Raw genomic sequence first — 12,500 nt, forward strand, 5'->3', positions numbered from 1 at the left:
TGATTATTGTTTTGCCTTAGAATGTTTCCCCAAAGCAAATTATGAAGTCCTTCGCGAATTCATAATCCTTCCATCTGCCCGCAAGCTTCAATGTATTATTTCTACCACTGGCGTGGAGCAAGTATTGTTAAAAACATTTTTAAAAAGTAACCCTTATCAGAAAAATTGTCTGCTTCTCATTGATGAAGTGAAAATTCGCCCCACCATTGCTTATTCTGGTGGTGTTTTAAGTGGCATGGCAAAAAACAATCCAGACTGCAAAGCGAATTCCATGCTGTGTGTAATGATGAAATGTCTTCACGGCGGACCCAGTGTCATGGTCTCAGTCACTCCGGTCTACAAATTGACTGCAGTTTACCAGTTTGAGATAGTTAAAGAAGCTGCAGCTGTAGTTGAGAAATCTGGTGGCATTGTACTTGGTTCGATTACTGACAACCACAAAATAAATCAACAGTTTTGTCAGCTGTTTGTCAGGACACACGACTTCCAGCCATTCATCCCTTAAATGAACAGCGTACTTGGATTTTATTATATGACACTGTTCATCTCCTGAAGTGCATCCGCAACAACTGGAAATGTAAGAAACTGTCTTTCGATAATCAACATATTGGAACATTTTCTGATGTGATTGAACTCTACCAGGCTGAGAAAGACAGCATCCTGAAGTGCACTCCTTTAACGCATGCTGCCGTCCATCCTACTCGGCTTCAACTTCAGAATGTCAAGCATGTGTTGAAGGTGTTCAACGACAGGGTAGTTGCTGCATTGCAGGCAAGAGGTGCCATTGACACATCATATTTCATGCGCCAAGTTCTGAATTGGTGGAACACAGTTAATGTTTCACAGAAAGGGATGGACTGTCGACTGCGGGATCCTTGCCGGTCTGTCCAAGATGGCCATTCAACCAATCTTGAGAATTTCCATGACTTGTTTAAATCGGCACACTCAGGACATGGCGAGAAAAGAGTGCGGTGCCTGACCCACGACACACGGAGGGCTCTTGTTCAAACTATGGAAGGTTTGATTTCTCTTAGAGATCATTTTCTTTCAAGCGGTTTTGAGTTTGTTCTTCTAAGAGAAATCCAATCTGACAGAATTGAAGGGGAGTTCTCTGTCTACATGCAGGCAATAGGGGCCAATTCATTCATGTCTGCGGGTGATGTCTTCTGTGCCTTTAAAAAGCGTTTGGCACGGTTTGCAGCCACATATTAGACCTCTTTTGAGACGGATACTTCTGTCAATGTGCACGCCTGTCAAGGAACATGAGGGATGGAAGACGCTTCATCCATAGAGAATTGCTTGGAAAGCGTGACACTGTCAGATACAGAAGAGAGTGCGGCAGCATATGTGGCTGGTTGGCTGGAGAGGAAATGTGTAGAGGTGAACTATTCCGATGATGAACCTCTTGTATCCTATCAAATAAGTCAATTTATCCAAGAGGTCTCAAGAGGCTTTTTGACAGTGCCACATCAGTCAACCTTTGAGCTGGTCAGGGTTGGTCTTTGTTTTGTTAAACAAACAAGACACAAGGCATGCTGTCGTCGCAGACTAGTGAAAATTTTGTCAATGATGGATGATTATTACAATCTTCAATTGCCATCCCAAGGAGTAAGTGGAATTGTTTATCATTTATTGTCTTTTCTCAAGTTTAATTATTGCTTGAAATACCCCCCCCCCCACACACACACACACATACACATATAAAATTATATAGTATAAGTATGAGATAAAGAAACACTATCATAATGATAAATTAGAATTTCATAGCATGGCATGTCAATCTGTGCCCGCGGAATTATGCCATATTTGTGGCAAAATTATGCCAATATTATGCCAAAAAAAAAGGAAAATTATGCCATAAATTATGCCATAAATTCGACATTATGCCATAAATTATGCCAAAAATCCGACATTTGTGCATGTTCTTGCGTGCTTTTGTAACCCCCAAAATCTAATTTTCACAATAAATATGAATACTGATAGGTTTAAAAGCTACATTTTCATTAAAAACGACTAAAAAGCAGAAATATATACCAGACTATTGTTTGTTTGTTTTTTTAGGGTTTTACTGCGCTTGCAACACATTAAGGTCATATCAGCGCCAGTAAAGAGGAAGAAAATGGGATAGTAAAAAGTTCTAGAATTACAATTAATAAAGCACCCAAGAAAAAGTAAGACATAGGGGAACTAGGAACAAATTGGGATCAGATGTAGATTCCAAGAGCATACCACCAATGTACTTAGTTTGAGATCATCTATAAGTTTCATCCGGACACAAGCACAAAATCCAACAAAGAGGAATACACTCAAATGCTTACATTATACATTGAAAATAACAATATAATAATACTTAACAGAGAGATGATTTACGAGGAAAAAAATACAAGGCCAACATTTTCTGTAAAAAAAAAAAAAGAGGCAATTTTTTATTGTTTTTATTTTAAGCTTTTTGCTGACGGATGCGGAGTCGGATGCGGAAGGCCACAGGATGCGGCCGCATCGGATGCCGATGCGGCCGCATTTTCCTGGAGGGACAGGTCAATAATAGGCCTAAGAGTTCACAACATAACATCATAATTGTTTCTTCTTATTGCCCTTCCCAGACATTTCTGTCGTCCAAAGGCAGAGCGGCGTATCTTCACTTTTTTCAATTCCGAGAAAAAATTTTAAAAACTGTTGGTGTTACATAAAGATTTCTCAGTTACAATGATTTGACAGATGGAAAATACACCATTTGTATTGTGTAGCTATGCTCTCTGTTGAGGGACAAATATTTTTTTAAATTTCGATTTTGTCAGTGTAAGTTACGTCGCTTTGCCTGTGGACGGCAGATTTGCTATGTATGATATAATTATACAGAAAAGAAATTTGGTTGTAAAAGTGAGTCAAGTAGTCTACTCCTTCATCCTTACCCCAGATGTTCACACGCTTGGCAAATGTCCTCCTTCATGGCATTCAAAATTTGAATAGGGATCATGAAAAAATGCCACATTATACCAAACTTCCCTTAAAAAGGCTAGCTCGCGGAATAACCAAAGTGAGTGCTTGTTTTTAACAACAGGATTTCCATACAGTGTGCAGCATATATAAAAAAAAGAAATACATCAAATTTTGCATCTCCAATCAGTACATTAAAGCAATGCGAATTTTTGAAAATCTCAGACAATGTGGTGTACCACTATATGAAAATCCTCTAATTTACAACTTTTGTTACTGTTGTGCCTCATATATTATTTTTTGGTGCTTTTTTTGCTTGTGCATTGCCTGTGAAGAAATACAATGTGTATAATGTATAGTTTTCCATCAAGAAAAATAAAGAAAATTGGATTATAGGAAATGAAATCACATCGCCTTCGCTAAAAACCTCAGGAAATCAGCGTTTCGCGTCCTTCCGTATAGATGTCCTTGATATATATATATATATATATATATATATATATATATATATATATATATATATATATTATAGTATATATATTTATATATACACACACATTCCTGCATATGTATATGTACACGTATATAAACACACACACACACACACGCACACACAAACATATATATATATATATATATATATATATATATATATATATATATAATTTTATTTTTTTTAAACTCGTTTTGTCATCTATGTAGTGTTGGGGTAGGGGGTAGATTATATTGTTGCAGGTTATTGCTATTGGTAGTATGTTATGACTGCCACATGATCTTTAGTGTAGAATCAGGGCCTAAGTCTCCTATTGCGTGTACGGTAAATGTTTTGCACTTTTTTGCGTATGTTAAATAAGCAGTTGAATCTACTGATTAAGAATTTTAATAGAGGCAAGCTTATTTCTTCACTTTAAAAGACATACAGCAATTTCAAAAACTTGACGAAATCCTATTTTTGATGGGACTAATGGCTCTCCATACATCAGTTTCGCTCGACCTCGATTTTCTTTACACGGTCACGCAAAAGAATTAACGATTAACCAAGTTTATTGGAAATTGATTGTTCCAATTGATGGTTCCTCCGGGACCTCCTGTTTCATGCCTGTCAATCTATTAACATATTACCTTATAGTATGAGTCTAAGGCTAGAAGTCACTGATTATATGGCATTCGTTGTAGAAATCTTTTTATGCCAAGGACAGCTATACTGTCCTTGGTTTATGTGTATTCTTGTAATCGACCATAGAGTTGGTAAGTTACCCATTACTTTAACAGTTCGATTGTTGTAATACGAACGCTTCTTTCCCTGACAAAATATCAACGGGGAAAATACAAATTTAAAGAATACTGGGGATGTAGGAGCTTTCGGAATGTCTCCCCTTTACTTAACTTATGGAAAAACAAACACGCTAGCACCTTTAATAACACTTATGACTAACCTCTCGAGCTAACCCTAATAGTAAAAAAACAACTCTCGGACTTCTTTGCACTACCTTTCAATACTTAACAAATCACAATGGCGGCCGAAAATCAAAACAATGGTCAAATTAGGAAATTTTAAACTTTCACAAATCTATCAAGGTTTGTTCTAGAGTTTTTAAAATGCCTGTCAAAATATCAACGGTGAAAATACAAATTTAAAGAATACTGGGGATGCAGGAGCTTTCGGAATATCTCCCCTTTACTTAACTTATGGAAAAACAAACACCCTAGCACCTTTAATAACACTTATGACTAACCTCTCGAGCTAACCCTAATAGTAAAAAAAGAATCAAAATGGCGACTGAAATACCTTCATGTGATCAAGTGAATAATATCACTATGAATGCCACGATTTGCTGAAAAATGCCAACACACACACACACATGTATACACCACACACAACACACACACACATACACACATACACACACACACACACACACACACAAACATACACGCAATTAGAACAAAACTAATCACCGCTAAATCAACTACACAACGGAAATGATAATAATACTTGATGTCATAAATAGATGACGCAAACTGACAACTTTTTTACAGTGACGAAATTGGTTGATTTTGGGAGTCAAGTGTCGTCGTTGGTACATATTTTATGATATCTGTTTGACTCAACGAACTTTCAAACTGACTTTAAATTATAAAAGGAAATCAAGTTATCTGTTTATCTATCTCTAAAAAATATATTTCTAATTTTCAAATCTTTCAGTAGAGTTGTGCGCCGTATCAATTTTTTTATTGACTCAAATAAGCACAATGTTCTCCACAATGCTATATTTTTTAAAGAAAGGATGTATGTATATATATATATATATATATATATATATATATATATATATAATATATATATATATATATATATATATATATATATATATATATCGTTGGATGGATGGAAACATTGATTGACACAATACATATATATCCTGTCGTGTTTGTAGAACTAAATGATGGAGATGACCGTCCACGAAGAGCAATGTGAGTTTAATAGAATTACAATAGCAGAGAGGGAGGAAGGGAGGGGATTGGAAGGTAAAGGGTGATGCTACCAGAGAAAGAGAGAGATAGATATCGAAAGGTAGAGAAAGGAGAGAAGAGAGAGAGAGAGAGAGAGAGAGAGAGAGAGAGAGAGAGAGAGAGAGAGAGAGAGAGAGAGGCGATAACATTTCTTTTCGGACAGATACAACGCTGTCAACGGCCAGGTACCTATTTTACACCTGAGTACTGTGAGAAAATGTGAGTAAAGAGCCTTTTCTAAGGACTCAACTAAGCGCCGAGCGAGACTCGAACCTAGGACCTTCCGATCCGAAAGCGACTGTCATACCACAAGACCACATAGCGCACAATACACTACTACTAGAGAGAGACAGAGAGAGAGAGAGAGAGAGAGAGAGAGAGAGAGAGAGTGAGAGAGAGAGAGAGAGTCTTTCAAATACTATTTAATTTAAAACAGCTTCCTTTCCATCAGGCTGGCAATTTCTGTCCAAATCTTATAGTGTGCTTAATCATACACTTTATTGATACCACATTCAATCATAAAGCATATAAACTGATAGGCATGTCATGTAATTTAAGACACGAACAATCAGCTCTTCGGTTTCTTATATTCCTTTAATAATTTCTTTTGTCTGGATTGGAATGCGAACGGGAACGCCCGTCGTGCGTTGTTATTCTACTCCTTTCATATTCTAATGTTTCTACCATAATTTTATGGCGCTATTGTGGTATCGAGCTGATTCTATACATCGTCAGGTAATGGCCCCTAAACATGTCGCGTTGTAACAAACGAGTCGTCATTCCATTTCTGAAAGAATTTGGCTGTGGAATTGTTCGTGCATGAACTAAAGAATGCAAAATCCGTCACCGCCTTTTCTGTATTTTTGTTTGTTATATATGTATATGAAGGTGGTTAGATTACATGTTGTAAGAGGACCGAGTGTCGCTTTGGGGATTATCCGGGGAGAGGTAATATTACGTTTATTATATTAGTAACAGTGACTTCTTCAATGATTAGTAACCATTAATGTTAGTAACCTAACCCCTTGGTCCTTTAGGAGTCCAAGGTTGGCCACACCTACTTTCCCGCTCTCAAGCCGAGAGTCGGTCGCCGTTTTATCCACAGGTTACGTTATAGATAGAATGAAGTTGACGTCACTCTGGTCTTTGTTATTGTTTTTTGCCATACGCGTTTATGAGTAATAGTCACTAAACGGTATTATCCAGACTATAAACGTTCATGATTACACATAGTTTGTGTGTCGGTCCGTTATACTTCCGGATGGCAATGTTATGAACTTCTTAGCCAGGTGCATACTATCTATAGATAGTGTGCGCTTGGCTAAGAAGTTCACAACATTTCCATCCGGAAGTATAACGGACCGACACATAAAACAGTGTGTAACCTTATACATTTATAGTCTGGTTAATGCAATTTATTGAGAACTACTCATAAACGCGGATGGTAAAAAAAAAACAAAAAAACAAAAAACAATAACAAAGACCTGAGTGACTTCAAGTTCATTCTATCTATGGTACTCTGTGGTTATAGTTTTGAATTAAGTGTCAGAGTTGAGGAGGTAAGAAACTGTGAGTTAAGGAGTTCAGGTTGTTAATGTTCGTTTTTTGTTTGTTTGGGGTTTTGTTTTTGTTTGGGGAGAATTATTCCTTGTTTTTGTTTGTATTTTTCTCAATATCCGATATGATTATTAATTCTTCCGAGTCGGCCCCGTCCGATCCCGGCTGCACATAGAAGTCTGCGACAATCTTGACGCCGCAACACAGCTGTGTCCGCCGTGGATCAGGCGGGAATGGCGGGACCAGACCGATGCTCTCGATGCACTTCTCGAGATTGATATGGCTTATTTCCACGGGGCCGCATCGGAAGCTTCTAAAAAAGGTATTTTATATCTTTACTCTTTCTCTCTCTCTCTCCCTCCCGCTCTCTCTCTCTCTCTCTCTCTCTCTCTCTCTCTCTCTCTCTCTCTCACACACACACACATGCATTCATATATATATATATATATATATATATATATATATATACATATATATATATATATTTATATATATATAATATATATATATATATATATATATATATATATATATATATATATATATATATATATATATATATATATATATATATATATATCAAGGATCCCTCAATACAGGACCGGAATTTCTGAATTTCTGCCTGAGCTAGCGAAGGCATAAGTCTTCTACTCAGAAAGTCAAAACTAGTAGGTAGCAATCTATTTTTAAAAACACGTCATGCGCGTAGTTATTTGTAGCATTGTGAAATTAATTTAAACGGCATGTTCTTCAAACAAAATACAGATAATTCTTATAATTTTGTAAAAATGATTTTAGAAAAATTAAGAAACTATATCGTTTTGTCCAGTATCAAATTCAAGTCTAGTCAGTATTGAGAACTATATTCGGCGAATGTTTACTCTACCGGCGGAGTGAGTCGGTGTGTTTACAAAATTTGATTTCATACCGAAAGAGCTTCGTTGTGCATGTGGATTACTGTGGATTATTATATTCTATCTAAATTATATTCTAAATAGCCTTTGATTTCAAGGTAAAACTATTTTATACACTTTTGTGTTGTATCTAACTTGCCGAGATGGCTAATAAATGTGGTGTTGTGAACTGTAAGGGGAATTATGATGAGACTAACAAAGCTCGTGTCTTCAAGTTACCGAAGGATGAGACCGAGAAAAGAAAATGGTTAGATGTACTACCCCCACGTGAAAACTTTGAAATTAACCCATCAAATTTTTTTATTTGTGAAAAACACTGGACTCAAAACGTTGAAATGGTTAAACTTCCTGGGGCTTTTCTAAGCCAGCATGCCCACCATCTATCTTCAATGTCCGAACATCGTGTCTTCCAACCCCAAAATCTAAGCCTCGTCCACCCAAAACTGAAGATAAACAATTCGACTATTTTGTGAAGAAAGACAAAAAATTTTCTTTTATAGTTTCAATCCTGATAAGGAGCTAAAGAAAAAGTATGACAACATCATTATAAACCGTACCTCTGACAAATTTATTTGCCTTTTCATGACTGAGGATTACAGTGAAACTCATGCATCTGTGATTGTTCATGATAAGGCCACACTGTGCTCCCCTCTTACACTGAATGCACATAAAATGGGAATCAATGTGCCTTTGGGGAAAATCCTCAATCCCAATAATGGTCTGGGCACCTTTTCTCAATTCTTTACCATTGTTCACTCAGTCATCTCATATGAACACAATATTGATAGCGTTGTTGATAAAGTTGTTTCTATTTTGAAATTAAATGTGAATTATGATTCTGTGGATGACATTCAAAAAGCCAAACGCTTGAATTTTTTTTTACAAGACATCTAGAATTATTATGCCATAAAACATTTACAGTATCTGATTATTGTTTTGCCTTAGAATGTTTCCCCAAAGCAAATTATGAAGTCCTTCGCGAATTCATAATCCTTCCATCTGCCCGCAAGCTTCAATGTATTATTTCTACCACTGGCGTGGAGCAAGTATTGTTAAAAACATTTTTAAAAAGTAACCCTTATCAGAAAAATTGTCTGCTTCTCATTGATGAAGTGAAAATTCGCCCCACCATTGCTTATTCTGGTGGTGTTTTAAGTGGCATGGCAAAAAACAATCCAGACTGCAAAGCGAATTCCATGCTGTGTGTAATGATGAAATGTCTTCACGGCGGACCCAGTGTCATGGTCTCAGTCACTCCGGTCTACAAATTGACTGCAGTTTACCAGTTTGAGATAGTTAAAGAAGCTGCAGCTGTAGTTGAGAAATCTGGTGGCATTGTACTTGGTTCGATTACTGACAACCACAAAATAAATCAACAGTTTTGTCAGCTGTTTGTCAGGACACACGACTTCCAGCCATTCATCCCTTAAATGAACAGCGTACTTGGATTTTATTATATGACACTGTTCATCTCCTGAAGTGCATCCGCAACAACTGGAAATGTAAGAAACTGTCTTTCGATAATCAACATATTGGAACATTTTCTGATGTGATTGAACTCTACCAGGCTGAGAAAGACAGCATCCTGAAGTGCACTCCTTTAACGCATGCTGCCGTCCATCCTACTCGGCTTCAACTTCAGAATGTCAAGCATGTGTTGAAGGTGTTCAACGACAGGGTAGTTGCTGCATTGCAGGCAAGAGGTGCCATTGACACATCATATTTCATGCGCCAAGTTCTGAATTGGTGGAACACAGTTAATGTTTCACAGAAAGGGATGGACTGTCGACTGCGGGATCCTTGCCGGTCTGTCCAAGATGGCCATTCAACCAGTCTTGAGAATTTCCATGACTTGTTTAAATCGGCACACTCAGGACATGGCGAGAAAAGAGTGCGGTGCCTGACCCACGACACACGGAGGGCTCTTGTTCAAACTATGGAAGGTTTGATTTCTCTTAGAGATCATTTTCTTTCAAGCGGTTTTGAGTTTGTTCTTCTAAGAGAAATCCAATCTGACAGAATTGAAGGGGAGTTCTCTGTCTACATGCAGGCAAGAGGGGCCAATTCATTCATGTCTGCGGGTGATGTCTTCTGTGCCTTTAAAAAGCGTTTGGCACGGTTTGCAGCCACATATTTGACCTCTTTTGAGACGGATACTTCTGTCAATGTGCACGCCTGTCAAGGAACATTAGGGATGGAAGACGCTTCATCCATAGAGAATTGCTTGGAAAGCGTGACACTGTCAGATACAGAAGAGAGTGCGGCAGCATATGTGGCTGGTTGGCTGGAGAGGAAATGTGTAGAGGTGAACTATTCCGATGATGAACCTCTTGTATCCTATCAAATAAGTCAATTTATCCAAGAGGTCTCAAGAGGCTTTTTGACAGTGCCACATCAGTCAACCTTTGAGCTGGTCAGGGTTGGTCTTTGTTTTGTTAAACAAACAAGACACAAGGCATGCTGTCGTCGCAGACTAGTGAAAATTTTGTCAATGATGGATGATTATTACAATCTTCAATTGTCATCCCAAGGAGTAAGTGGAATTGTTTATCATTTATTGTCTTTTCTAAAGTTTAATTATTGCTTGAAATACCCCCCCCCCCCCCCCCACACACACACACATACACATATAAAATTATATAGTATAAGTATGAGATAAAGAAACACTATCATAATGATAAATTAGAATTTCATAGCATGGCATGTCAATCTGTGCCCGCGGAATTATGCCATATTTGTGGCAAAATTATGCCAATATTATGCCAAAAAAAAAGGAAAATTATGCCATAAATTATGCCATAAATTCGACATTATGCCATAAATTATGCCAAAAATCCGACATTGTGGCATGTTCTTGCGTGCTTTTGTAACCCCCAAAATCTAATTTTCACAATAAATATGAATACTGATAGGTTTAAAAGCTACATTTTCATTAAAAACGACTAAAAAGCAGAAATATATACCAGACTATTGTTTGTTTGTTTTTTTAGGGTTTTACTGCGCTTGCAACACATTAAGGTCATATCAGCGCCAGTAAAGAGGAAGAAAATGGGATAGTAAAAAGTTCTAGAATTACAATTAATAAAGCACCCAAGAAAAAGTAAGACATAGGGGAACTAGGAACAAATTGGGATCAGATGTAGATTCCAAGAGCATACCACCAATGTACTTAGTTTGAGATCATCTATAAGTTTCATCCGGACACAAGCACAAAATCCAACAAAGAGGAATACACTCAAATGCTTACATTATACATTGAAAATAACAAATATAATAATACTTAACAGAGAGATGATTTACGAGGAAAAAAATACAAGGCCAACATTTTCTGTAAAAAAAAAAAAGAGGCAATTTTTTATTGTTTTTATTTTAAGCTTTTTGCTGACGGATGCGGAGTCGGATGCGGAAGGCAACAGGATGCGGCCGCATCGGATGCCGATGCGGCCGCATTTTCCTGGAGGGACAGGTCAATAATAGGCCTAAGAGTTCAGAACATAACATCATAATTGTTTCTTCTTATTGCCCTTCCCAGACATTTCTGTCGTCCAAAGGCAGAGCGGCGTATCTTCACTTTTTTCAATTCCGAGAAAAAATTTTAAAAACTGTTGGTGTTACATAAAGATTTCTCAGTTACAATGATTTGACAGATGGAAAATACACCATTTGTATTGTGTAGCTATGCTCTCTGTTGAGGGACAAATATTTTTTTAAATTTCGATTTTGTCAGTGTCAGTTACGTCGCTTTGCCTGTGGACGGCAGATTTGCTATGTATGATATAATTATACAGAAAAGAAATTTGGTTGTAAAAGTGAGTCAAGTAGTCTACTCCTTCATCCTTACCCCAGATGTTCACACGCTTGGCAAATGTCCTCCTTCATGGCATTCAAAATTTGAATAGGGATCATGAAAAAAATGCCACATTATACCAAACTTCCCTTAAAAAGGCTAGCTCGCGGAATAACCAAAGTGAGTGCTTGTTTTTAACAACAGGATTTCCATACAGTGTGCAGCATATATAAAAAAAAGAAATACATCAAATTTTGCATCTCCAATCAGTACATTAAAGCAATGTGAATTTTTGAAAATCTCAGACAATGTGGTGTACCACTATATGAAAATCCTCTAATTTACAACTTTTGTTACTGTTGTGCCTCATATATTATTTTTTGGTGCTTTTTTTGCTTGTGCATTGCCTGTGAAGAAATACAATGTGTATAATGTATAGTTTTCCATCAAGAAAAATAAAGAAAATTGGATTATAGGAAATGAAATCACATCGCCTTCGCTAAAAACCTCAGGAAATCAGCGTTTCGCGTCCTTCCGTATAGATGTCCTTGATATATATATATATATATATATATATATATATATATATATATATATATATATATATATATATATATATATATATAGATATAGATATATATATATATATATATATTATAGTATATATATATATATATATATACACACATTCCTGCATATGTATATGTACACGTATATAAACACACACACACACACACGCACACACAAACATATAATATATATATATATATATATATATATATATATATAAT

General features: G+C 36.6%; 3 protein-coding genes across 6 annotated transcripts in view; 2 read left to right on the plus strand and 1 right to left on the minus strand.

The window, feature by feature from the left end:
* Nucleotides 1-12,500, minus strand: part of LOC144970634 (serum paraoxonase/arylesterase 2-like) — a 54,342-nt gene that overhangs the window by 32,441 nt on the left and 9,401 nt on the right. The window lies entirely within an intron of this gene.
* Nucleotides 6,313-12,500, plus strand: part of LOC144970635 (putative cytosolic iron-sulfur protein assembly protein CIAO1 homolog) — a 32,843-nt gene continuing 26,655 nt past the window's right edge. Inside the window, exon 1 of one of the 4 annotated variants that reach the window (XM_078910462.1) lies at nucleotides 6,313-6,399. The gene's annotated coding sequence lies outside the window, so the exon portion shown is untranslated. Of the gene's footprint in view, nucleotides 6,400-6,592; nucleotides 7,011-7,196; nucleotides 7,331-12,500 lie in introns of those variants that run through there. The other 3 variants (XM_078910461.1, XM_078910463.1, XM_078910464.1) reach the window with 3 other exon arrangements.
* Nucleotides 7,630-11,821, plus strand: LOC144971776 (uncharacterized). The gene is made up of 3 exons (XM_078912849.1): nucleotides 7,630-10,521; nucleotides 11,297-11,388; nucleotides 11,650-11,821. The coding sequence occupies exons 1-3, from the start codon at nucleotides 9,649-9,651 to the stop codon at nucleotides 11,819-11,821; spliced, it is 1,137 nt and encodes a 378-aa protein (XP_078768975.1). The 5' UTR covers nucleotides 7,630-9,648.

The sequence above is a fragment of the Berghia stephanieae genome, chromosome 4 (genome assembly GCF_034508935.2).
Source record: "Berghia stephanieae isolate SIO BIC M18660-M18661 chromosome 4, UCSD_Bste_1.3, whole genome shotgun sequence".
Classification (NCBI taxonomy): Eukaryota; Metazoa; Mollusca; class Gastropoda; order Nudibranchia; family Aeolidiidae; genus Berghia; species Berghia stephanieae.